At 50.7% G+C, this 27861-nt stretch overlaps 1 protein-coding gene across 1 annotated transcript; it reads left to right on the top strand.

Annotated features, from left to right (window-relative positions):
* The first annotated feature begins 6 nt into the window (after positions 1-6).
* On the top strand, positions 7-27845 carry LRP6 (LDL receptor related protein 6). Its single transcript, XM_075343553.1, is given in 17 exon segments — positions 7-136; positions 218-507; positions 651-877; positions 2641-2825; positions 4123-4334; positions 4336-4450; positions 4520-4719; positions 4798-5009; positions 5108-5298; positions 5510-5719; positions 5975-6100; positions 6185-6421; positions 6510-6620; positions 6696-6926; positions 7198-7334; positions 24360-24454; positions 25643-27845. Coding segments are annotated over 17 exon segments (3099 nt in total). The 5' UTR covers positions 7-99; the 3' UTR covers positions 25926-27845.
* The last annotated feature ends 16 nt before the right edge of the window (positions 27846-27861 follow it).

Raw genomic sequence — 27861 nt, 5'->3', positions numbered from 1 at the left:
GACTTTGTGTACTGGACGGACTGGCAGCGGCGCAGCATCGAGCGGGTCCACAAGCGCACGGGCGAGCGAGAGGTCATCATAGACCAGCTGCCCGACCTGATGGGCCTAAAGGCCACCAATATCCACAGGATGACGGGTGAGCGGAGGCCACGGCACCGGACGTGATCTCTGTTCAGGTGTTCGGTCCTTCTTACTAAATTTTTGTTTGTTTTTAAAGGTACGAACGCGTGCGCGGAGAACAACGCCGGCTGCAGCCACCTCTGCCTCTTCCGCCCTCAGGGGCCGCGCTGCGCTTGTCCCATCGGCCTGGAGCTCATCAGTGACATGAAGACGTGCATCGTGCCCGAGGCCTTCCTCCTCTTCTCGCGCCGGGCGGACATTCGCCGCATCTCTCTAGAGACCAACAACAACAACGTGGCCATCCCGCTGACCGGGGTGAAGGAGGCGTCCGCACTGGACTTCGATGTGACGGATAACCGGATTTACTGGACTGACATAAGCTTAAAGGTAGATGGCGATCCACGCTCCAGCCACCTTCAGAGCTGCGCTCGCCATTCTTCCGGCTCTGCACCGCTGCAGATGTGGATGTGACTGGAGCTTCAGTTATGGTCGTCGGTTCTCAGCTCTGACGTCTCTTCTTTTCCTTGCAGACGATCAGTCGGGCGTTCATGAACGGTAGCGCTCTGGAGCACGTGGTTCAGTTCGGATTGGATTACCCAGAAGGCATGGCGGTGGACTGGTTGGGGAAGAACCTGTACTGGGCAGACACCGGCACCAACCGCATTGAGGTCTCCAAGCTGGACGGCCTTCACCGGCAGATCCTGGTGTGGAAGGACCTGGACAGCCCGCGGGCGCTGGCACTGGACCCCGCAGAGGGGTGAGTAACACACATGGTCCCGCAGCGCCCCCCGGTGGCTGTCCCTTACACTCTGCTGCCCCCTGAGATGGCTGTCCCTTACACTCTGCTGCCTCCCGGTGGCTGGGGCTGTGGTTCTCTGCTGCCCCCTGGTGGCTGGTGCTGCGGTTCTCTGCTGCCCCCCCGGTGGCTGGTGCTGTGGTTCTCTGCTGCCCCCCCCGGTGGCTGGTGCTGTGGTTCTCTGCTGCCCCCCCGGTGGCTGGTGCTGTGGTTCTCTGCTGCCCCCCGGTGGTTGGGGCTGCGGTTCTCTGCTGCCCCCTGGTGGCTGGGGCTGTGGTTCTCTGCTGCCCCTGGTGGCTGGGGCTGTGGTTCTCTGCTGCCCCCCGGTGGCTGGGGCTGTGGTTCTCTGCTGCCCCCCCGGTGGCTGGGGCTGTGGTTCTCTGCTGCCCCCTGGTGGCTGGGGCTGTGGTTCTCTGCTGCCCCCCGGTGGCTGGGGCTGCGGTTCTCTGCTGCCCCCCGGTGGCTGGTGCTGTGGTTCTCTGCTGCCCCCCCGGTGGCTGGTGCTGTGGTTCTCTGCTGCCCCCCCCGGTGGCTGGTGCTGTGGTTCTCTGCTGCCCCCTGCTCGTGGTTCTCTGCTGCCCCCCGGTGGTTGGGGCTGCGGTTCTCTGCTGCCCCCTGGTGGCTGGGGCTGTGGTTCTCTGCTGCCCCCTGGTGGCTGGGGCTGTGGTTCTCTGCTGCCCCCCGGTGGCTGGGGCTGTGGTTCTCTGCTGCCCCCCGGTGGCTGGGGCTGTGGTTCTCTGCTGCCCCCCGGTGGCTGGGGCTGTGGTTCTCTGCTGCCCCCCGGTGGCTGGGGCTGCGGTTCTCTGCTGCCCCCCGGTGGCTGGGGCTGCGGTTCTCTGCTGCCCCCCGGTGGCTGGGGCTGCGGCTTTCTGCTGCCCCCCGGTGGCTGGTGCTGCGGCTCTCTGCTGCCCCCCGGTGGCTGGTGCTGCGGCTCTCTGCTGCCCCCCGGTGGCCGGGGCTGCGGCTCTCTGCTGCCCCCCGGTGGCTGGGGCTGCGGTTCTCTGCTGCTCCCCTGGTGGCTGGGGCTGCGGTTCTCTGCTGCCCCCCTGGTGGCTGGGGCTGCGGTTCTCTGCTGCTCCCCTGGTGGCTGGGGCTGCGGTTCTCTGCTGCCCCCCTGGTGGCTGGGGCTGCGGTTCTCTGCTGCCCCCCGGTGGCTGCGGTTCTCTGCTGCCGGCTCTTCCAGTCACTACTGATTGGAGGAATTGGCATTTTCTTTTATGGGAAGAGAATGGCAGATTCCTCTGAATGTCGGGGCTCGGTCGTCCTGTTACGCTGCACAAAACTGAACACAATCAGACTTTTATCCGCTCCCCCCCCCCCCACCCCACACCAGCTACCAATAATTACACAGACCTGAAATATTTGGTCAATTTGTGAGGGTGGGATCAGCCTCCTGCCGGCCCCTCTCCCTCCTGTGTAAAGTAGGTCAGGACTGAGCAGAATGGACAGGATCGCTGCTCTGGAGGCGCACGACACAGGCAACATTCTACAACCGTACGTTCGGGAGCAGCAATGTAAGGGTTAACTCCACCTTGACATTATACAAGTGTTGTCTGCTGTCCGCCCGCTGGGCCCTCCCCCCCCCCCCCCCCTCTCCCGGGCTCTCCGCCCGCCGGAACCTGCCCCCCTCCTTGGGCTCTCCGCCCGCCGGACCCTCGCCCTCCCCCCGGGCTCTCCTCTGCGGTGCCAGTCTACATGTATCATGCCACGTCTTTCTCTTCTAGGTTTATGTACTGGACAGAATGGGGTGGAAAACCGAAGATCGACAGAGCATCCATGGACGGCAGCGAGCGCATCACCCTGGTGCCCAATGTGGGCCGTGCCAACGGGCTGACTATCGACTACGCGGAGAGGAGACTTTACTGGACGGACCTGGACACCAACCTCATCGAGTCCTCCAGCATGCTGGGTGAGTGCTCCCTCCCGTTACATCTTGTAACTGAGGAAAGAAAGGGTTAATCACACTGCCGTGGATATAAGCAGGAGATGAATCCAAGGGTTAATCTTCGTGATTTTTATTATTCAACGCGTTTCAGTCCAAACGACTCCTTAATCAGGAATCAAAAACCACTGATGTATCTTACATTACATCCAGAGCTGCAATCACCATTCTGCTGACTTGTCAATGATTCTCCCTGCGCTGAGGTGCAGAGGGACGATACTAATAAGGAATCGGCCTTGTGGCAGCCGCTGCTTTGGTTGTGACTGGAGACACAATGGCCGTGTGCCGGGCGCGGTTCCTGCAGGTGAGTGCGCGGCTCCCGCTGTGCACCGGGAGGTGGTCTGCTCAGGAAGCGCGCTGCTTGTGGACCGGTGCCAGGCCTCACCGCACAAAGCTCATTAGCATCATAAAGGATTTATCTCCGGGGGGAAATGTTTACACCGTGTTTCACGTAACTGATCCTCGCTGTGATGTCTCCTCCTGTGCTGCGCTCTGCAGGTCCTGTGCGGCTTCCATACTGCGCAGTATCCCTGCTTGCTTTCTCCGAATAGACGCACTTATTTACATTCTGTGGCTGGAAACCACCTCGATCTGATCACAGCTGCAGTTATGTCACAGTGCGTCAGTGCAGGACATAGGAGTGACAGGTTGTAACGAGCTCATTTTATGCCAGAGTTCCCATAGAGGTGACCTAATTCTATATATTGATAGTCTGGATTCCTACAAAACCGGCCCCGGGCACAGATGAGGACCTGCAGCTCCCTATATTGGCACAAGCCTTTGGGAGGGGGCAGTTAGCTGACGCTGCGCTGCTCACTGGTCTTTACAGAGATCTGAGCGGAGCCGTCCTGTCACTGCTGAGATCAGTGTAATGAGTGGTGAGTGCTCGGCAGCTCTGGGCACCAGCGATGATTTATTCTGCTGTAGACCTGGTGCCCGGACCTGGTGAACGCTCGTTACTGTGATCGGAGTGCTGCAATGACTGCTGTGCTCAGATCACAGTAATTACAGAGGGAAATTGTAACCCAGCACATACTCTGAGCTACAATAAAAAGCATCGGGCTCCCCCCCCGCACCTGTGCACTGGACATCCCCAGGGTGCTCACAGCCAGAGGCTACAAGGTAGGAGATGAGGGCCGCCGCCGCCTGGAGCTGCCAGGTTTGCAGTGTCGTTCTCACACTTGCACACTTTACTTTTTAATGTAAATTCTCAGTGGTCAGATTGGGCTCAGCTGCTGCATAATGAGCGCCCCTTTCTCCACAGGACAAGACCGGGAAGTCATAGCCGATGACTTGCCGCACCCGTTCGGTCTGACCCAGTACCAGGACTTCATCTACTGGACGGACTGGAGCCGCCGAAGCATCGAGAGAGCCAACAAAACCAGCGGGCAGAACCGGACCATCATCCAGGGCCATCTGGACTATGTGATGGACATCCTGGTGTTTCATTCCTCCCGGCAGTCGGGGTGGAACGAAGTGCGCGTCCAGCAATGGCCACTGCTCCCACCTGTGCCTGGCCACGCCGGTGAGCGGCTACACGTGCGGCTGCCCGGTTCACTACTCCCTGAATGCGGATAATAAGACTTGTAGTGGTGAGTGGCGCTGCTGCCGCGGGGCGTGCTGCGGTCCGTGCACCGCACTAATGTCGTCTTCTCCCTCAGCTCCCAGCGCCTTCCTGCTCTTCAGTCAGAAAAACGCCATTAACCGGATGGTGATTGACGAGCAGCAGAGTCCGGACATCATCCTCCCCATCCACAACCTGCGCAACGCCCGCGCCATCGACTACGACCCGGTGGAGAAGCACCTGTACTGGATCGACTCCCGGCAGAGCATCCGCAGAGCCCTGGAAGACGGCACCCAGGTGAGCGGGCGCGTGCAACCCACCGTGGACCGCCGCAGACTGGCGCCGCGAGGTTACATTTTAACGTTTTCCTTGCAGAACATTACCGTGGTTTCCAACAACAACCCCAACCAGAACCTGGACATGCAGCCGTACGACATGAGCATCGACATCTACAGCCGCTTCATCTACTGGACCTGCGAGGTGACCAACGTCATCAACGTCACCCGCATGGACGGCCGCGCCGTGGGGATAGTCCTGAGGGGCGAGCAGGACCGGCCCAGAGCCATCCTGGTGAACCCGGAGCGCGGGTGAGTGCGGGCCGCCGTCGGCGGGGGAATGCAGAGCTCACTCCTGATGGATCCTGAGCGGGGTCTCACCCAATGCTGCCGTCCTTCTGCCGCTCCAGGTACATGTACTTCACCAATCTGCAGGACCGCTCAGCCAAAATCGAGCGTGCGGCGCTGGACGGCACCGAGCGCGAGGTCCTCTTCTTCACCGGCCTCAGTAAACCCATCGCACTCGCTCTGGATAATAAAATGGGGAAACTATTCTGGGCCGACTCGGACCTGCGGCGGATCGAGAGCAGCGACCTCTCCGGTAAGTGTTATCACATGTGACCGCTCTTAAAGGGGTGGCCACTCAACCCTAAACGTAGCCTGTATTAAAGTAAGGACACCCCTTTTAAGGGGTTTACAATAAAATCAAGTGGGATGAAGTGACGGGGAAAAAAGTGCAGCTCCGCAGTTTTTAGTAGTTTCTGGATCATCAGATTTTCTGGATTAATGGTTTTGTGTTTGTTGCCTGACAGGTGGGAACCGCATCGTGCTGGAGGACTCCAATGTGCTGCAGCCGGTGGGGCTGACTGTTTTTGGCAACCACCTGTACTGGATCGATCGGCAGCAGCAGATGATCGAGCGCATTGATAAAACTGATCGCGACGGCCGCACCAAAATCCAGGCGCGAATCCCCTTCCTGACGGACATCCACGCGGTGACGGAGCTGAGCCTGAAGGAATATAGTGAGTGCTTCCGTCCCAGACAGTATAGCGGCTCGTCCTCTGGGTTGGCGGCGGCTTGTGCCTTGGGTTGGCGGCGGCTTGTGCCTTGGGTTGGCGGCGGCTCGTCCTCTGGGTTGGCGGCGGCTCGTCCTCTGGGTTGGCGGCGGCTCGTCCTCTGGGTTGGCGGCGGCTCGTCCTCTGGGTTGGCGGCGGCTCGTCCTCTGGGTTGGCGGCGGCTCGTGCTCCAGGTTGATGACTGCGGTCACTCTTTTTTAGAGGACCACCCCTGCGCCCAGGACAATGGCGGCTGCAGCCACATCTGTATTGTGAAGGGAGACGGGACCACGCGCTGCTCCTGCCCCGTGCACCTGGTGCTCCTGCTGGATGAGCTGTCCTGTGGAGGTGGGTGATCCCCAGACCCTAGCGCGTACACGGGCATTATTTTAGGACCTCCACCTGCATTCATCGTTTCCCCCACCTCTGCAGATCCCCCCACTTGCTCTCCGCAGCAGTTCACCTGTTACACCGGAGAGGTGGACTGTATCCCCGCCGAGTGGCGCTGTGATGGCTTCATGGAGTGCATGGACAACAGCGATGAGCACAACTGCCCCAAGTGCTCCACCACGCAGTACCAGTGCGCCAGCGGGCAGTGCATCGACTCCTCGTACCGCTGCAATGGCGAAGCCAACTGCCAGGACAAGTCTGACGAGAAGAACTGCAACGGTGAGCCGCCGGCCCTGGAATCCATATTGGAGCATGCTGGGAGTTGTAGTTTTGTAGCAGTTGATTTTTATCGGACCTCTGTCCTCAGAGATCTGCACGTTGGATCAGTTCCACTGCGGCAGCGGACAGTGCATCGGTAAACTCCGGCGGTGCGACCACAACCGGGACTGCAGCGACAGCTCCGATGAACTGGGCTGCTGTAAGTCGGCCATTGACACCCCCTCCCCCTCCCTGTGGCTGAGCCCCCCACCTAATATGTATTGTCTTTTATCAGATCCCACCGAGGAGCCGTCTCCACCTTCGACCAGCACTATCGGCTCCATCATCGGCGTCGTCCTCACTGTGTTCTTGGTCGGCGGGGTGTACTTTGTCTGCCACAGGGTGCTGTGCCCGCGTATGAAGGGTGACGGCGAGACCATGGCAAACGACTACATGGTGCAAGGTCCGGCCTCTGTGCCGCTGGGATACGTGCCGCACCCGAGCTCGCTGACCAGCTCCCTGCCAGGTGAGTGCCGCCATCTCTGCAGGAGCCGTACAAGAAGTGTCACCGCCTTATACCCCACTACATCATCCTTCCCAGTCTCCTGCACTGCAAAGAGCATCCGGCATCCTGAAGGCGCCCCTCCCCCGGATGTGACCCCTATCCAGTTGCATGTGGGTGTCCATTGTACTTGGGGGGATCGGGTTTCGTGCTGCCAGTCTGAGCTTAACCGCGTCCCCCCAGCGTCCTCCTCACGTTCCCTCCAGGTGTAGTGAATATTTCCGTTCTCTCCCAGGAATGTCCCGTGGGAAATCTGTGATCAGCTCCCTAAGCATCATGGGTGGAAGCAGCGGACCGCCGTACGACCGCGCCCACGTGACCGGAGCCTCGTCCAGCAGCTCCTCCAGCACCAAAGGAACTTACTTCCCTCCGGTGAGTCTCCACATCTGTCTGCCGAAACGTCTGCACCGTCCAATGCGGCGCCATTCATCATCGGCTTGTTACACTGGGCTGGAGCTTTGACCTGCTCACTGGGGGGCTTATATAGTCTGCGCCGAGCTTCCCCCGCTCCGCTGCTGGAGTTCCGGGCTGCGCGGAGGTGGAGGGGACCTTGGTTGTGCGGTATGCAGTTTTGCTCTCTTTACTTCTTACTCCAGAAATATTTTTGCAATTAAATTTATGCAACATTTAAATTTTCCCTTCAAAAAGGCTCAAGACAAAAATTTTATGTATGTATATAATGTGTGTGTGTGTGTGTGTGTATGTATATATAATATATATATGTATGTATATATATATATATATATATATATATATATATATATATATATATATATATATATATATATATATATATATTATATTTCACTTATGTAGCGCTATTAATTCCACTGCGCTTTACATACATTGGCATATAATATATATTTTTTTTTCTTAAGCAATATTTATGGGACCATGTGCAGTACTTGGTGAATAATGCGGTGCAAGAGTTATGTAATGAAATGAAATCTTTAGTGGACCAACCAGCAGGACTATCAGGCTGATTCTATACATACAGTTCTATACTGGCACTATCAGGCTGATTCTATACATACAGTGCTATACTGACACTATCAGGCTGATTCTATACATACAGTGCTATACTGGCATACAGTGCTATACTGGCACTATCAGGCTGATTCTATACATACAGTGCTATACTGGCGCTATCAGGCTGATTCTATACATACAGTGCTATACTGGCACTATCAGGCTGATTCTATACATACAGTGCTATACTGGCACTATCAGGCTGATTCTATACATACAGTGCTATACTGGCGCTATCAGGCTGATTCTATACATACAGTGCTATACTGGCGCTATCAGGCTGATTCTATACATACAGTGCTATACTGGCGCTATCAGGCTGATTCTATACATACAGTGCTATACTGGCGCTATCAGGCTGAGTCTATACATACAGGGCTATACTGGCGCTATCAGGCTGAGTCTATACATACAGTGCTATACTGGCACTATCAGGCTGAGTCTATACATACAGTGCTATACTGGCGCTATCAGGCTGAGTCTATACATACAGTGCTATACTGGCGCTATCAGGCTGAGTCTATACATACAGTGCTATACTGGCGCTATCAGGCTGAGTCTATACATACAGGGCTATACTGGTGCTATCAGGCTGATTCTATACATACAGTGCTATACTGGCACTATCAGGCTGATTCTATACTGGCACTATCAGGCTGATTCTATACATACAATGCTATACTGGCACTATCAGGCTGATTCTATACATACAGTGCTATACTGGCGCTATCAGGCTGATTCTATACATACAATGCTATACTGGCACTATCAGGCTGATTCTATACATACAATGCTATACTGGCACTATCAGGCTGATTCTATACATACAGTGCTATACTGGCGCTATCAGGCTGATTCTATACATACAGTGCTATACTGGCACTATCAGGCTGATTCTATACATACAGTGCTATACTGGCACTATCAGGCTGATTCTATACATACAGTGCTATACTGGCACTATCAGGCTGAGTCTATACATACAGTGCTATACTGCACTATCAGGCTGATTCTATACATACAGTGCTATACTGGCGCTATCAGGCTGAGTCTATATATACAGTGCTATACTGGCGCTATCAGGCTGAGTCTATATATACAGTGCTATACTGGCGCTATCAGGCTGATTCTATACATACAGTGCTATACTGGCGCTATCAGGCTGATTCTATACATACAGTGCTATACTGGCGCTATCAGGCTGAGTCTATACATACAGGGCTATACTGGCGCTATCAGGCTGAGTCTATACATACAGTGCTATACTGGCACTATCAGGCTGAGTCTATACATACAGTGCTATACTGGCGCTATCAGGCTGAGTCTATACATACAGGGCTATACTGGTGCTATCAGGCTGATTCTATACATACAGTGCTATACTGGCACTATCAGGCTGATTCTATACATACAGTGCTATACTGGCACTATCAGGCTGATTCTATACATACAATGCTATACTGGCACTATCAGGCTGATTCTATACATACAGTGCTATACTGGCGCTATCAGGCTGATTCTATACATACAGTGCTATACTGGCACTATCAGGCTGATTCTATACATACAGTGCTATACTGGCACTATCAGGCTGATTCTATACATACAATGCTATACTGGCACTATCAGGCTGATTCTATACATACAGTGCTATACTGGCGCTATCAGGCTGATTCTATACATACAGTGCTATACTGGCACTATCAGGCTGATTCTATACATACAGTGCTATACTGGCACTATCAGGCTGATTCTATACATACAGTGCTATACTGGCACTATCAGGCTGAGTCTATACATACAGTGCTATACTGGCACTATCAGGCTGATTCTATACATACAGTGCTATACTGGCGCTATCAGGCTGAGTCTATATATACAGTGCTATACTGGCGCTATCAGGCTGAGTCTATATATACAGTGCTATACTGGCGCTATCAGGCTGAGTCTATATATACAGTGCTATACTGGCACTATCAGGCTGATTCTATACATACAGTGCTATACTGGCACTATCAGGCTGATTCTATACATACAGTGCTATACTGGCACTATCGGGCTGATTCTATACATACAGTGCTATACTGGCACTATCAGGCTGAGTCTATACATACAGTGCTATACTGGCACTATCAGGCTGAGTCTATACATACAGGGCTATACTGGGCATACAGTGCTATACTGTACTATCAGGCTGATTCTATACATACAGTGCTATACTGGCGCTATCAGGCTGATTCTATACATACAGTGCTATACTGGCGCTATCAGGCTGAGTCTATACATACAGTGCTATACTGGCGCTATCAGGCTGAGTCTATACATACAGTGCTATACTGGCACTATCAGGCTGATTCTATACATACAGTGCTATACTGGCGCTATCAGGCTGAGTCTATACATACAGTGCTATACTGGCGCTATCAGGCTGATTCTATACATACAGTGCTATACTGGCACTATCAGGCTGATTCTATACATACAGTGCTATACTGGCGCTATCAGGCTGAGTCTATACATACAGTGCTATACTGGCGCTATCAGGCTGATTCTATACATACAGTGCTATACTGGCGCTATCAGGCTGATTCTATACATACAGTGCTATACTGGCACTATCAGGCTGATTCTATACATACAGTGCTATACTGGCGCTATCAGGCTGAGTCTATACATACAGTGCTATACTGGTGCTATCAGGCTGATTCTATACATACAGTGCTATACTGGCACTATCAGGCTGATTCTATACATACAGTGCTATACTGGCGCTATCAGGCTGAGTTTATACATACAGTGCTATACTGGCACTATCAGGCTGAGTCTATACATACAGTGCTATACTGGCATACAGTGCTATACTGGCACTATCAGGCTGAGTCTATACATACAGGGCTATACTGGCGCTATCAGGCTGATTCTATACATACAGTGCTATACTGGCACTATCAGGCTGATTCTATACATACAGTGCTATACTGGCGCTATCAGGCTGAGTCTATACATAGTGCTATACTGGCGCTATCAGGCTGAGTCTATACATACAGTGCTATACTGGCGCTATCAGGCTGAGTCTATACATACAGTGCTATACTGGCGCTATCAGGCTGATTCTATACATACAGTGCTATACTGGCGCTATCAGGCTGATTCTATACATACAGTGCTATACTGGCACTATCAGGCTGAGTCTATACATACAATGCTATACTGGCACTATCAGGCTGAGTCTATACATACAATGCTATACTGGCACTATCAGGCTGATTCTATACATACAGTGCTATACTGGCGCTATCAGGCTGAGTCTATACATACAGTGCTATACTGGCGCTATCAGGCTGATTCTATACATACAGTGCTATACTGGTGCTATCAGGCTGATTCTATACATACAGTGCTATACTGGCACTATCAGGCTGAGTCTATACATACAATGCTATACTGGCACTATCAGGCTGATTCTATACATACAGTGCTATACTGGCGCTATCAGGCTGATTCTATACTGGCACTATCAGGCTGATTCTATACATACAGTACTATACTGGCGCTATCAGGCTGAGTTTATATATACAGTGCTATACTGGCGCTATCGGGCTGAGTCTATATATACAGTGCTATACTGGCGCTATCAGGCTGATTCTATACATACAGTGCTATACTGGCACTATCAGGCTGATTCTAGACATACAGTGCTATACTGGCACTATCAGGCTGATTCTATACATACAGTGCTATACTGGCATACAGTGCTATACTGGCACTATCAGGCTGATTCTATACATACAGTGCTATACTGGCGCTATCAGGCTGAGTCTATACATACAGTGCTATACTGGCACTATCAGGCTGATTCTATACATACAGTGCTATACTGGCGCTATCAGGCTGATTCTATACATACAGTGCTATACTGGCATACAGTGCTATACTGGCACTATCAGGCTGAGTCTATACATACAGGGCTATACTGGCGCTATCAGGCTGATTCTATACATACAGTGCTATACTGGCGCTATCAGGCTGAGTCTATACATACAGTGCTATACTGGCACTATCAGGCTGAGTCTATACATACAGTTCTATACTGGCACTATCAGGCTGATTCTATACATACAGTGCTATACTGACACTATCAGGCTGATTCTATACATACAGTGCTATACTGGCATACAGTGCTATACTGGCACTATCAGGCTGATTCTATACATACAGTGCTATACTGGCGCTATCAGGCTGATTCTATACATACAGTGCTATACTGGCACTATCAGGCTGATTCTATACATACAGTGCTATACTGGCACTATCAGGCTGATTCTATACATACAGTGCTATACTGGCGCTATCAGGCTGATTCTATACATACAGTGCTATACTGGCGCTATCAGGCTGATTCTATACATACAGTGCTATACTGGCGCTATCAGGCTGATTCTATACATACAGTGCTATACTGGCGCTATCAGGCTGAGTCTATACATACAGGGCTATACTGGCGCTATCAGGCTGAGTCTATACATACAGTGCTATACTGGCACTATCAGGCTGAGTCTATACATACAGTGCTATACTGGCGCTATCAGGCTGAGTCTATACATACAGTGCTATACTGGCGCTATCAGGCTGAGTCTATACATACAGTGCTATACTGGCGCTATCAGGCTGAGTCTATACATACAGGGCTATACTGGTGCTATCAGGCTGATTCTATACATACAGTGCTATACTGGCACTATCAGGCTGATTCTATACATACAGTGCTATACTGGCACTATCAGGCTGATTCTATACATACAGTGCTATACTGGCACTATCAGGCTGATTCTATACATACAATGCTATACTGGCACTATCAGGCTGATTCTATACATACAGTGCTATACTGGCGCTATCAGGCTGATTCTATACATACAATGCTATACTGGCACTATCAGGCTGATTCTATACATACAATGCTATACTGGCACTATCAGGCTGATTCTATACATACAGTGCTATACTGGCGCTATCAGGCTGATTCTATACATACAGTGCTATACTGGCACTATCAGGCTGATTCTATACATACAGTGCTATACTGGCACTATCAGGCTGATTCTATACATACAGTGCTATACTGGCACTATCAGGCTGAGTCTATACATACAGTGCTATACTGGCACTATCAGGCTGATTCTATACATACAGTGCTATACTGGCGCTATCAGGCTGAGTCTATATATACAGTGCTATACTGGCGCTATCAGGCTGAGTCTATATATACAGTGCTATACTGGCGCTATCAGGCTGATTCTATACATACAGTGCTATACTGGCGCTATCAGGCTGATTCTATACATACAGTGCTATACTGGCGCTATCAGGCTGAGTCTATACATACAGGGCTATACTGGCGCTATCAGGCTGAGTCTATACATACAGTGCTATACTGGCACTATCAGGCTGAGTCTATACATACAGTGCTATACTGGCACTATCAGGCTGAGTCTATACATACAGTGCTATACTGGCGCTATCAGGCTGAGTCTATACATACAGTGCTATACTGGCACTATCAGGCTGATTCTATACATACAATGCTATACTGGCACTATCAGGCTGATTCTATACATACAGTGCTATACTGGCGCTATCAGGCTGATTCTATACATACAGTGCTATACTGGCACTATCAGGCTGATTCTATACATACAGTGCTATACTGGCGCTATCAGGCTGATTCTATACATACAGTGCTATACTGGCGCTATCAGGCTGAGTCTATACATACAGTGCTATACTGGCGCTATCAGGCTGATTCTATACATACAGTGCTATACTGGCACTATCAGGCTGATTCTATACATACAATGCTATACTGGCACTATCAGGCTGATTCTATACATACAGTGCTATACTGGCGCTATCAGGCTGATTCTATACATACAGTGCTATACTGGCACTATCAGGCTGATTCTATACATACAGTGCTATACTGGCACTATCAGGCTGATTCTATACATACAGTGCTATACTGGCACTATCAGGCTGAGTCTATACATACAGTGCTATACTGGCACTATCAGGCTGATTCTATACATACAGTGCTATACTGGCGCTATCAGGCTGAGTCTATATATACAGTGCTATACTGGCGCTATCAGGCTGAGTCTATATATACAGTGCTATACTGGCGCTATCAGGCTGAGTCTATATATACAGTGCTATACTGGCACTATCAGGCTGATTCTATACATACAGTGCTATACTGGCACTATCAGGCTGATTCTATACATACAGTGCTATACTGGCACTATCGGGCTGATTCTATACATACAGTGCTATACTGGCACTATCGGGCTGATTCTATACATACAGTGCTATACTGGCACTATCAGGCTGAGTCTATACATACAGTGCTATACTGGCACTATCAGGCTGAGTCTATACATACAGGGCTATACTGGCATACAGTGCTATACTGGCACTATCAGGCTGATTCTATACATACAGTGCTATACTGGCGCTATCAGGCTGATTCTATACATACAGTGCTATACTGGCGCTATCAGGCTGAGTCTATACATACAGTGCTATACTGGCGCTATCAGGCTGAGTCTATACATACAGTGCTATACTGGCACTATCAGGCTGATTCTATACATACAGTGCTATACTGGCGCTATCAGGCTGAGTCTATACATACAGTGCTATACTGGCGCTATCAGGCTGATTCTATACATACAGTGCTATACTGGCACTATCAGGCTGATTCTATACATACAGTGCTATACTGGCGCTATCAGGCTGAGTCTATACATACAGTGCTATACTGGCGCTATCAGGCTGATTCTATACATACAGTGCTATACTGGCGCTATCAGGCTGATTCTATACATACAGTGCTATACTGGCACTATCAGGCTGATTCTATACATACAGTGCTATACTGGCGCTATCAGGCTGAGTCTATACATACAGTGCTATACTGGTGCTATCAGGCTGATTCTATACATACAGTGCTATACTGGCACTATCAGGCTGATTCTATACATACAGTGCTATACTGGCGCTATCAGGCTGAGTTTATACATACAGTGCTATACTGGCACTATCAGGCTGAGTCTATACATACAGTGCTATACTGGCATACAGTGCTATACTGGCACTATCAGGCTGAGTCTATACATACAGGGCTATACTGGCGCTATCAGGCTGATTCTATACATACAGTGCTATACTGGCACTATCAGGCTGATTCTATACATACAGTGCTATACTGGCGCTATCAGGCTGAGTCTATACATAGTGCTATACTGGCGCTATCAGGCTGAGTCTATACATACAGTGCTATACTGGCGCTATCAGGCTGAGTCTATACATACAGTGCTATACTGGCGCTATCAGGCTGATTCTATACATACAGTGCTATACTGGCGCTATCAGGCTGATTCTATACATACAGTGCTATACTGGCACTATCAGGCTGAGTCTATACATACAATGCTATACTGGCACTATCAGGCTGAGTCTATACATACAATGCTATACTGGCACTATCAGGCTGATTCTATACATACAGTGCTATACTGGCGCTATCAGGCTGAGTCTATACATACAGTGCTATACTGGCGCTATCAGGCTGATTCTATACATACAGTGCTATACTGGTGCTATCAGGCTGATTCTATACATACAGTGCTATACTGGCACTATCAGGCTGAGTCTATACATACAATGCTATACTGGCACTATCAGGCTGATTCTATACATACAGTGCTATACTGGCGCTATCAGGCTGATTCTATACATACAGTACTATACTGGCGCTATCAGGCTGAGTTTATATATACAGTGCTATACTGGCGCTATCGGGCTGAGTCTATATATACAGTGCTATACTGGCGCTATCAGGCTGATTCTATACATACAGTGCTATACTGGCACTATCAGGCTGATTCTAGACATACAGTGCTATACTGGCACTATCAGGCTGAGTCTATACATACAGTGCTATACTGGCGCTATCAGGCTGAGTCTATACATACAGTGCTATACTGGCACTATCAGGCTGATTCTATACATACAGTGCTATACTGGCGCTATCAGGCTGATTCTATACATACAGTGCTATACTGGCATACAGTGCTATACTGGCACTATCAGGCTGAGTCTATACATACAGGGCTATACTGGCGCTATCAGGCTGATTCTATACATACAGTGCTATACTGGCACTATCAGGCTGATTCTATACATACAGTGCTATACTGGCGCTATCAGGCTGAGTCTATACATACAGTGCTATACTGGCGCTATCAGGCTGAGTCTATACATACAGTGCTATACTGGCACTATCAGGCTGAGTCTATACATACAGTGCTATACTGGCGCTATCAGGCTGATTCTATACATACAGTGCTATACTGGCACTATCAGGCTGAGTCTATACATACAGTGCTATACTGGCATACAGTGCTATACTGGCACTATCAGGCTGAGTCTATACATACAGGGCTATACTGGCGCTATCAGGCTGATTCTATACATACAGTGCTATACTGGCACTATCAGGCTGATTCTATACATACAGTGCTATACTGGCGCTATCAGGCTGAGTCTATACATACAGTGCTATACTGGCGCTATCAGGCTGAGTCTATACATACAGTGCTATACTGGCGCTATCAGGCTGAGTCTATACATACAGTGCTATACTGGCGCTATCAGGCTGATTCTATACATACAGTGCTATACTGGCACTATCAGGCTGAGTCTATACATACAATGCTATACTGGCACTATCAGGCTGAGTCTATACATACAATGCTATACTGGCACTATCAGGCTGATTCTATACATACAGTGCTATACTGGCGCTATCAGGCTGATTCTATACATACAGTGCTATACTGGCATACAGTGCTATACTGGCACTATCAGGCTGAGTCTATACATACAGGGCTATACTGGCGCTATCAGGCTGATTCTATACATACAGTGCTATACTGGCACTATCAGGCTGATTCTATACATACAGTGCTATACTGGCGCTATCAGGCTGAGTCTATACATACAGTGCTATACTGGCGCTATCAGGCTGAGTCTATACATACAGTGCTATACTGGCGCTATCAGGCTGATTCTATACATACAGTGCTATACTGGTGCTATCAGGCTGATTCTATACATACAGTGCTATACTGGCACTATCAGGCTGAGTCTATACATACAATGCTATACTGGCACTATCAGGCTGAGTCTATACATACAGTGCTATACTGGCGCTATCAGGCTGAGTCTATACATACAATGCTATACTGGCACTATCAGGCTGATTCTATACATACAGTGCTATACTGGCGCTATCAGGCTGATTCTATACATACAGTACTATACTGGCGCTATCAGGCTGAGTTTATATATACAGTGCTATACTGGCGCTATCGGGCTGATTCTATACATACAGGGCTATACTGGCGCTATCAGGCTGATTCTATACATACAGTGCTATACTGGCGCTATCAGGCTGAGTCTATACATACAGTGCTATACTGGCGCTATCAGGCTGAGTCTATACATACAGTGCTATACTGGCACTATCAGGCTGAGTCTATACATACAGGGCTATACTGGCGCTATCAGGCTGATTCTATACATACAGTGCTATACTGGCACTATCAGGCTGATTCTATACATACAGTGCTATACTGGCGCTATCAGGCTGAGTCTATACATACAGTGCTATACTGGCGCTATCAGGCTGATTCTATACATACAGTGCTATACTGGCACTATCAGGCTGATTCTATACATACAGTGCTATACTGGCATACAGTGCTATACTGGCACTATCAGGCTGAGTCTATACATACAGGGCTATACTGGCGCTATCAGGCTGATTCTATACATACAGTGCTATACTGGCACTATCAGGCTGATTCTATACATACAGTGCTATACTGGCGCTATCAGGCTGAGTCTATACATACAGTGCTATACTGGCGCTATCAGGCTGATTCTATACATACAGTGCTATACTGGTGCTATCAGGCTGATTCTATACATACAGTGCTATACTGGCGCTATCAGGCTGATTCTATACATACAGTGCTATACTGGCACTATCAGGCTGATTCTATACATACAGTACTATACTGGCGCTATCAGGCTGAGTTTATATATACAGTGCTATACTGGCGCTATCGGGCTGAGTCTATATATACAGTGCTATACTGGCACTATCAGGCTGATTCTATACATACAGTGCTATACTGGCGCTATCAGGCTGATTCTATACATACAGTGCTATACTGGCACTATCAGGCTGATTCTATACATACAGTGCTATACTGGCGCTATCAGGCTGAGTCTATACATACAGTGCTATACTGGCACTATCAGGCTGAGTCTATACATACAGTGCTATACTGGCGCTATCAGGCTGATTCTATACATACAGTGCTATACTGGCACTATCAGGCTGATTCTATACATACAGTGCTATACTGGCATACAGTGCTATACTGGCACTATCAGGCTGAGTCTATACATACAGGGCTATACTGGCGCTATCAGGCTGATTCTATACATACAGTGCTATACTGGCACTATCAGGCTGATTCTATACATACAGTGCTATACTGGCGCTATCAGGCTGAGTCTATACATACAGTGCTATACTGGCGCTATCAGGCTGATTCTATACATACAGTGCTATACTGGTGCTATCAGGCTGATTCTATACATACAGTGCTATACTGGCGCTATCAGGCTGATTCTATACATACAGTGCTATACTGGCACTATCAGGCTGATTCTATACATACAGTACTATACTGGCGCTATCAGGCTGAGTTTATATATACAGTGCTATACTGGCGCTATCGGGCTGAGTCTATATATACAGTGCTATACTGGCACTATCAGGCTGATTCTATACATACAGTGCTATACTGGCACTATCAGGCTGATTCTAGACATACAGTGCTATACTGGCACTATCGGGCTGATTCTAGACTTTCAGTGCTATACTGGCACTATCGGGCTGATTCTATACATACAGTGCTATACTGGCACTATCAGGCTGATTCTATACATACAGTGCTATACTGGCACTATCAGGCTGATTCTATACATACAGTGCTATACTGGCACTATCAGGCTGATTCTATACATACAGTGCTATACTGGCACTATCAGGCTGATTCTATACATACAGTGCTATACTGGCACTATCAGGCTGATTCTATACATACAGTGCTATACTGGCGCTATCAGGCTGAGTCTATACATACAATGCTATACTGGCACTATCAGGCTGATTCTATACATACAATGCTATACTGGCACTATCAGGCTGATTCTATACATACAGTGCTATACTGGCACTATCAGGCTGATTCTATACATACAGTACTATACTGGCGCTATCAGGCTGAGTTTATATATACAGTGCTATACTGGCGCTATCGGGCTGAGTTTATATATACAGTGCTATACTGGCGCTATCGGGCTGAGTCTATATATACAGTGCTATACTGGCACTATCAGGCTGATTCTATACATACAGTGCTATACTGGCACTATCAGGCTGATTCTATACATACAGTGCTATACTGGCGCTATCAGGCTGAGTCTATACATACAGTGCTATACTGGCGCTATCAGGCTGAGTCTATACATACAGTGCTATACTGGCGCTATCAGGCTGAGTCTATACATACAGTGCTATACTGGCACTATCAGGCTGAGTCTATACATACAGTGCTATACTGGCGCTATCAGGCTGAGTCTATACATACAGTGCTATACTGGCACTATCAGGCTGAGTCTATACATACAGGGCTATACTGGCGCTATCAGGCTGATTCTATACATACAGTGCTATACTGGCACTATCAGGCTGATTCTATACATACAGTGCTATACTGGCGCTATCAGGCTGAGTCTATACATACAGTGCTATACTGGCACTATCAGGCTGAGTCTATACATACAGTGCTATACTGGCGCTATCAGGCTGATTCTATACATACAGTGCTATACTGGTGCTATCAGGCTGATTCTATACATACAGTGCTATACTGGCACTATCAGGCTGAGTCTATACATACAATGCTATACTGGCACTATCAGGCTGAGTCTATACATACAATGCTATACTGGCACTATCAGGCTGATTCTATACATACAGTGCTATACTGGCGCTATCAGGCTGATTCTATACTGGCACTATCAGGCTGATTCTAGACATACAGTGCTATACTGGCACTATCGGGCTGATTCTATACATACAGTGCTATACAGGCACTATCAGGCTGATTCTATACATACAGTGCTATACTGGCACTATCAGGCTGATTCTATACATACAGTGCTATACTGGCACTATCAGGCTGATTCTAGACATACAGTGCTATACTGGCACTATCAGGCTGATTCTATACATACAGTGCTATACTGGCACTATCAGGCTGATTCTATACATACAGTGCTATACTGGCGCTATCAGGCTGAGTCTATACATACAGTGCTATACTGGCACTATCAGGCTGATTCTATACATACAGTGCTATACTGGCGCTATCAGGCTGATTCTATACATACAGTGCTATACTGGCGCTATCAGGCTGATTCTATACATACAGTGCTATACTGGCGCTATCAGGCTGATTCTATACATACAGTGCTATACTGGCACTATCAGGCTGAGTCTATACATACAGTGCTATACTGGCACTATCAGGCTGATTCTATACATACAGTGCTATACTGGCACTATCAGGCTGAGTCTATACATACAGTGCTATACTGGCACTATCAGGCTGAGTCTATACATACAGTGCTATACTGGCACTATCAGGCTGAGTCTATACATACAGTGCTATACTGGCACTATCAGGCTGAGTCTATACATACAGTGCTATACTGGCACTATCAGGCTGAGTCTATACATACAGTGCTATACTGGCACTATCAGGCTGAGTCTATACATACAGTGCTATACTGGCACTATCAGGCTGAGTCTATACATACAGTGCTATACTGGCACTATCAGGCTGATTCTATACATACAGTGCTATACTGGCACTATCAGGCTGAGTCTATACATACAGTGCTATACTGGCGCTATCAGGCTGAGTCTATACATACAGTGCTATACTGGCGCTATCAGGCTGAGTCTATACATACAGTGCTATACTGGCACTATCAGGCTGATTCTATACATACAGTGCTATACTGGCGCTATCAGGCTGAGTCTATACATACAGTGCTATACTGGCACTATCAGGCTGATTCTATACATACAGTGCTATACTGGCACTATCAGGCTGAGTCTATACATACAGTGCTATACTGGCACTATCAGGCTGATTCTATACATACAGTGCTATACTGGCGCTATCAGGCTGATTCTATACATACAGTGCTATACTGGCGGTATCAGGCTGATTCTATATATATACAGTACTATACTGGCGCTATCAGGCTGATTCTATACATACAGTGCTATACTGGCACTATCAGGCTGATTCTATACATACAGTGCTATACTGGCACTATCAGGCTGAGTCTATACATACAGTGCTATACTGGCACTATCAGGCTGAGTCTAGACATACAGTGCTATACTGGCACTATCAGGCTGATTCTATACATACAGTGCTATACTTTCACTATCAGGCTGAGTCTATACATACAGTGCTATACTGGCATACAGTGCTATACTGGCACTATCAGGCTGAGTCTATACATACAGTGCTATACTGGCACTATCAGGCTGAGTCTATACATACACTGCTATACTGGCGCTATCAGGCTGATTCTATATATGCCTTTAGTGGTCAGCTTGGATGTATAGTTTCTGAAATACTGAGAAGGAAAGTCTGTGAGATGCACTGTTAGATTGATAGCAGCTACAGAATATTTAATAGGTGGGTCGGGTTTTGCTAATTATTCCTGCCTCCCTTGTTAGTCTTCCTCTTCCTGTCCTTCCTCCTCTTCGTCCCCCCCCCCCTTTCCTGTCCTTCCTCCCCTTCCTGCCCCCCCCTTTCCTATCCTTCCTTCTCTTCCTGCCCCACCCCTTCTGTCCTTCCTCCTCTTCCTGCCCCCCCTTCCTGTCCTTCCTCCTTTTCCTGCCCCCCCTTCCTGTCTTTCCTTCTTCTTCCTGCCCTCCTTCCTGTCCTTCCTCCTCTTCCTGCCCCCCCTTTCTTGTCCTTCCTGCCCCCCCTTTCTTGTCCTTCCTGCCCCCCCTTTCTTGTCCTTCCTGCCCCCCCTTTCTTGTCCTTCCTGCCCCCCCTTTCCTGTCCTTCCTGCCCCCCCTTTCCTGTCCTTCCTGCCCCCCCTTTCCTGTCCTTCCTGCCCCCCCTTTCCTGTCCTTCCTGCCCCCCCCTTTCCTGTCCTTCCTGCCCCCCACCTTTCCTGTCCTTCCTCCTCCTTCCTGCCTTTCTTTTTCCAGTCCTTCCTCTTCCCGCCCCCCTCATTGTCCTTCCTGGGGACGGCGCAGCAGAGGATAATCCACCACAGACAGGATAGGAGTTGTCACCTGTTACTGACTCTCAGCAGAACAGTCCGGAACATTCCTCACAGCCTTCACAATGATGGCGGTCTGTCCTCCCCAGTGACAGTGCGGCTCCTCTGCTGTGCGGGGCTGGTGTCTTCCGGCCAATACTTGCTGGGAGGAGTCTGGGATCCTGGGATTTTTAAGACTAGAAACCTCTGGATCCCTGATCCCTTCCAGCGATCGGCGACTACAATCCTGAGGAAAACTCACTGCGTCTTCTAGAATTTTCCAGACTCAATCCCGTCACTGAGCTCCCGGGACATTCACTGCTCCTTATATAAAGGTTAATAGCAGCCTCTGAAAGTGCTGGTGTCCTAGGGACTGATCCCTGCCAGTGTGCAGCTGCCCCTGCAGAGGGTTCACCCATCACCTCAGGACAGGACGTCTCCATGTCACCTCACCTCACACCGGCCGCAACTGCCACTGACAGAATTTACCTCAGAACTAAGCTCCTCCCCTTCTCCTTCTAGGGCGGGAACACAGGCCTTATCAGCTCAGGTGACCAGCCCCAGTAAGGGAGTGTGGGGGAATGTGTATGCGGGGGAATGTGTGTGCGGGGCAATGTGCGTATGTGGTGACCGGCCCCGGTGGGGGAATGTGCGGGGCAATGTGCGTATGTGGTGACCGGCCCCGGTGGGGAAATGTGCGGGGCAATGTGCGTATGTGGAGACCGGCCCCGGTGGGGGAATGTGCGGGGCAATGTGTGTATGTGGTGACCGGCCCCGGTGGGGAAATGTGCGGGGCAATGTGTGTATGTGGTGACCGGCCCCGGTGGGGAAATGTGCGGGGCAATGTGTGTATGTGGTGACCGGCCCCGGTGGGGAAATGTGCGGGGCAATGTGTGTATGTGGTGACCGGCCCCGGTGGGGGAATGTGCGGGGCAATGTGCGTATGTGGAGACCGGCCCCGGTGGGGGAATGTGCGGGGCAATGTGTGTATGTGGTGACCGGCCCCGGTGGGGGAATGTGCGGGGCAATGTGTGTATGTGGTGACCGGCCCCGGTGGGGAAATGTGCGGGGCAATGTGCGTATGTGGAGACCGGCCCCGGTGGGGGAATGTGCGGGGCAATGTGCGTATGTGGTGACCGGCCCCGGTGGGGGAATGTGCGGGGCAATGTGTGTATGTGGTGACCGGCCCCGGTGGGGAAATGTGCGGGGCAATGTGCGTATGTGGAGACCGGCCCCGGTGGGGGAATGTGCGGGGCAATGTGCGTATGTGGTGACCGGCCCCGGTGGGGGAATGTGCGGGGCAATGTGTGTATGTGGTGACCGGCCCCGGTGGGGGAATGTGCGGGGCAATGTGCGTATGTGGTGACCGGCCCCGGTGGGGGAATGTGCGGGGCAATGTGTGTATGTGGTGACCGGCCCCGGTGGGGGAATGTGCGGGGCAATGTGTTTATGTGGTGACCGGCCCCGGTGGGGGAATGTGCGGGGCAATGTGCGTATGTGGTGACCGGCAAAGAGAACCGAATCTCCTTACAGCTGGCGATACATGTTACAGATTGCACATGCAGCGGTTCTTTGTGGCCGCACCGGTACAGCGCTGGCTTTATTTTATAATATGGAAAATCCTGCTGGTTACCGCTGCGCCTGCCCCTGACTCTCCCCCATTAGTTTTTCCTCTCTTGTCCTGATACAGTAAATGTAACAAACCCTCAGCTGTGAGAAGTGTTGCTTTCTGGATGTGCAGTCTCTCCTCTGGGTGTTCTTGAGATGGTTCGTGTTCGGATTGTGGCCGGTTTTGCCCCCGGCGGTTTTTGCTGCGTTTCTGTCCGGTGGCTGCGCTCGTGCACTAATGTCTTCCCTTCCTCTTCTCAGATCCTGAACCCTCCGCCCTCGCCGGCCACGGAGCGATCGCACTACACCCTGGAGTTCGGATATTCCTCCAGCCCATCCACGCACCGCTCATACAGGTAACCAGCACCCACAGAGTCATGGAGGGGCCGCCGTTCGTCTCCCTTGTCTGCGGGGGAGGGGCCGCCGTTCGTCTCCCTTGTCCGCGGGGGAGGGGCCGCCGCTCGTCTCCCTTGCCCGCGGGGGAGGGGCCGCCGCTCGTCTCCCTTGCCCGCGGGGGAGGGGCCGCCGCTCGTCTCCCTTGCCCGCGGGGGAGGGGCCGCCGCTCGTCTCCCTTGCCCGCGGGGGAGGGGCCGCCGCCCGGCTCCCTTGCCCGCGGGGGAGGGGCCGCCGCCCGGCTCCCTTGTCCGCGGGGGAGGGGCCGCCGCCCGGCTCCCTTGTCCGCGGGGGAGGGGCCGCCGCCCGGCTCCCTTGTCCGCGGGGGAGGGGCCGCCGCCCGGCTCCCTTGTCCGCGGGGGAGGGGCCGCCGCCCGGCTCCCTTGTCCGCGGGGGAGGGGCCGCCGCCCGGCTCCCTTGTCCGCGGGGGAGGGGCCGCCGCCCGGCTCCCTTGTCCGCGGGGGAGGGGCCGCCGCCCGGCTCCCTTGTCCGCGGGGGAGGGGCCGCCGCCCGGCTCCCTTGTCCGCGGGGGAGGGGCCGCCGCCCGGCTCCCTTGTCCGCGGGGGAGGGGCCGCCGCCCGGCTCCCTTGTCCGCGGGGGAGGGGCCGCCGCCCGGCTCCCTTGTCCGCGGGGGAGGGGCCGCCGCCCGGCTCCCTTGTCCGCGGGGGAGGGGCCGCCGCCCGGCTCCCTTGCCCGCGGGGGAGGGGCCGCCGCCCGGCTCCCTTGCCCGCGGGGGAGGGGCCGCCGCTCGTCTCCCTTGCCCTGCCTTCTCAAAATCTCTGCTTGCTGTCAGTGAATATAAAGCTATATGTCCTCCCCTCTCACTGATTAAACCTTTCCCACAGCTGCAGATTTGTTTCAGATGCGTCACATCCGGGCGACACATTGTCACAAGCTCGCTATTTGGCTGCACTGATGCTTTGTCACAAACCCTCAGCTGTGAGAAGTATTAAAGGGACTGCTATCTGTCAGACACGGCGCCATCCTTGGGCTGTGGGTCATGTCGGGTATTGCAGTTCAGCCACATTGGTGTAAATGAGCTGCAGCACCGCGTCCGGTCAGGGGGTGGCGCCGTTCTGACAGAGCAGCCATGTTTTGTTAATGGTGGATTCTGACACATCTGATATATATATTTTTTTTTCTCCCCCCAGTTACAGACCGTACAGCTACCGCCACTTTGCTCCCCCCACCACGCCGTGCAGTACGGACGTGTGCGACAGCGACTACACCCCGAGCCACCGGCTGACGTCCACCACCACCAAGGACTACACCAGCGACCTGAACTACGACTCCGAGCCGGTGCCCCCTCCCCCGACGCCGCGGAGTCAGTACCTGTCCGCAGAGGAGAGCTGTCCTCCGTCACCGTACACGGAGCGCAGCTACTCCCATCACCTGTACCCACCGCCCCCCTCCCCCTGTACGGACTCCTCCTGAGCCCCCCACCTTCTACGGACTCCTCCGGAGCCCCCCGCCCTGTATAGACCGCACTCCCTGCCAATGCAGCACGGTTTTAATTTCATGTACAGATTTTTATTCCCCCTTCCCCGGAGGCGCAGCGGTCGGGGGAGGGGAGGGTCACTTCTGCGGACAGACCTGTGTATATAGAGATGGATATTTATATATTTTCTTAGCTCGCTCCTTTATGGCGCCGTTGATGGCGTGAACATTCGGCGCGGCGCCTCCCGCCCCCATCAACAGACGCCTCAACTTTTTTTTTGTATAAAAGAGTCTCCTGCTCCGCGTATATTGTACAAATATATAAATATATAGAAATATCTATTTTTGCAGATGTAACACACAGAATGCCTTAAACCGCTGCCGAGGAGGCACCGCACCAGAGATTAACGGCAAAAAGCTTTTCCAACAAGGGGGCACCTTAAGGGTTAACTCTTACGATTGAGTTAACGCTTTGGCGGAGAAATTACAACTTTTAACTTTTTTTTTTTTTCTTCATGTAATATACCTTTAAGAATTAAAGGGGAACCCCCACTGATTCAGCATTTTAAGCTACAGGTGTGTCCTATAAGTTCATCACTGCAACCTGTGCTTGTCCCGATCTAGGCGGCCAGGGCATGCTGGGAGTTGTAGTTTTCCAGCATCTCCGGAGCCTCAGACTGGAGGTCAGCCGCTATAGATATTGTAGCAGAGATGCGGTGTGTAATAACCTTATTACGATCCATCCCATTGCCTCTAGTCTCTACCTACGGGTTTTTAACGAGTTATCTTTTTTTTTTACCCCCCCCCCCCCCCCCCCCCCCGCGCCCTGTGATGGTTCCTTCCCATCCTGCTCATTCACCACTAATCTAACCCTAAGAGCGCCCGGGCTAAACCACTAAACCATTGTGCACGGGGGGGGGGTCTTATTTAAATTGCAATTATTTATATATAATTTTTTTTAACCAAAGCTGTGTGTGGTCGCCCGTCTGCTGTCGGCGTCGTCCTTTTCCGGGAGCAGCCGGAGAGTCACAGACGTTCCTATTTTACGTGTTTTCTAGCTCATACCATGTAGATACTGGACTGTATTTATAAACCTGTAACATTTTGTACTCGCCGTATACCTGTGTATATAGAAGCGTATGTCCGTGCAGTACGCACACTCACCACTAGGGCGGATTTCAGGAGTTTGTCGCTGCAGCAGAAAAAAGCGGAAAGGACGGTCACATGACACATGGTTTAGAGGGAGCATTGCGATTGGGTGGAGAGTGGCGGCCGCTGTGCCGGGAGATGAAGCGTCACACAGCGGCTGCTCACTGATGGGGAGAGGACCTGATACTTGTGCTGCCCCCTGGTGTCTGCAGTAATAAGTGCAGAGCTGCAGTACCACCCCCAGCCAGGTGTGGTGCTGTTTGTGGAGTTTACTAAGCCACATGTTAAAGTGACGGTTATCTTTCATATTAAATAACGGTTGGATGGGATCGCAATGCCCCCATTTTTGGGCTAGAGATAAAGCACCCCTGCATTCCCCAAGTAATGGCCGCCTGCTCTTTGTGTCAGCATCATTAGGACCAATCAAGATTTCAGTGACCAAAGCCCCTGACACAAAGAGTTAATCAGACGGCACAGCGGGGAGCTCCTGTCGGAGGGTGGGGGGTGGGGGAATCAGCCTTTCTGCTGCCGCTGGTACGACGGATCTGCACGAGGACGTATGGAGGATTTATGTTATTGGCCAACATTTGGTCCGCGCCGCGCGCTCATACGATGGTTTTTTTTTATTTTCTTTGTAATATACGAGCCTGACTTTGTACGCTGTGTATAATACATCACCGGTGACCTGTATACAGAGCCACCGTTACTGTACACCACCTGTAACAAAGAGTTAATTTTTATAATAAAACAAAAGCTCAAAACCTGAAACGACTCCGCTGTTATT

Source organism: Anomaloglossus baeobatrachus, chromosome 4 (assembly GCF_048569485.1).
Source record: "Anomaloglossus baeobatrachus isolate aAnoBae1 chromosome 4, aAnoBae1.hap1, whole genome shotgun sequence".
Taxonomy (NCBI): Eukaryota; Metazoa; Chordata; class Amphibia; order Anura; family Aromobatidae; genus Anomaloglossus; species Anomaloglossus baeobatrachus.
This window is presented reverse-complemented; position numbering and strand designations above follow the sequence as displayed.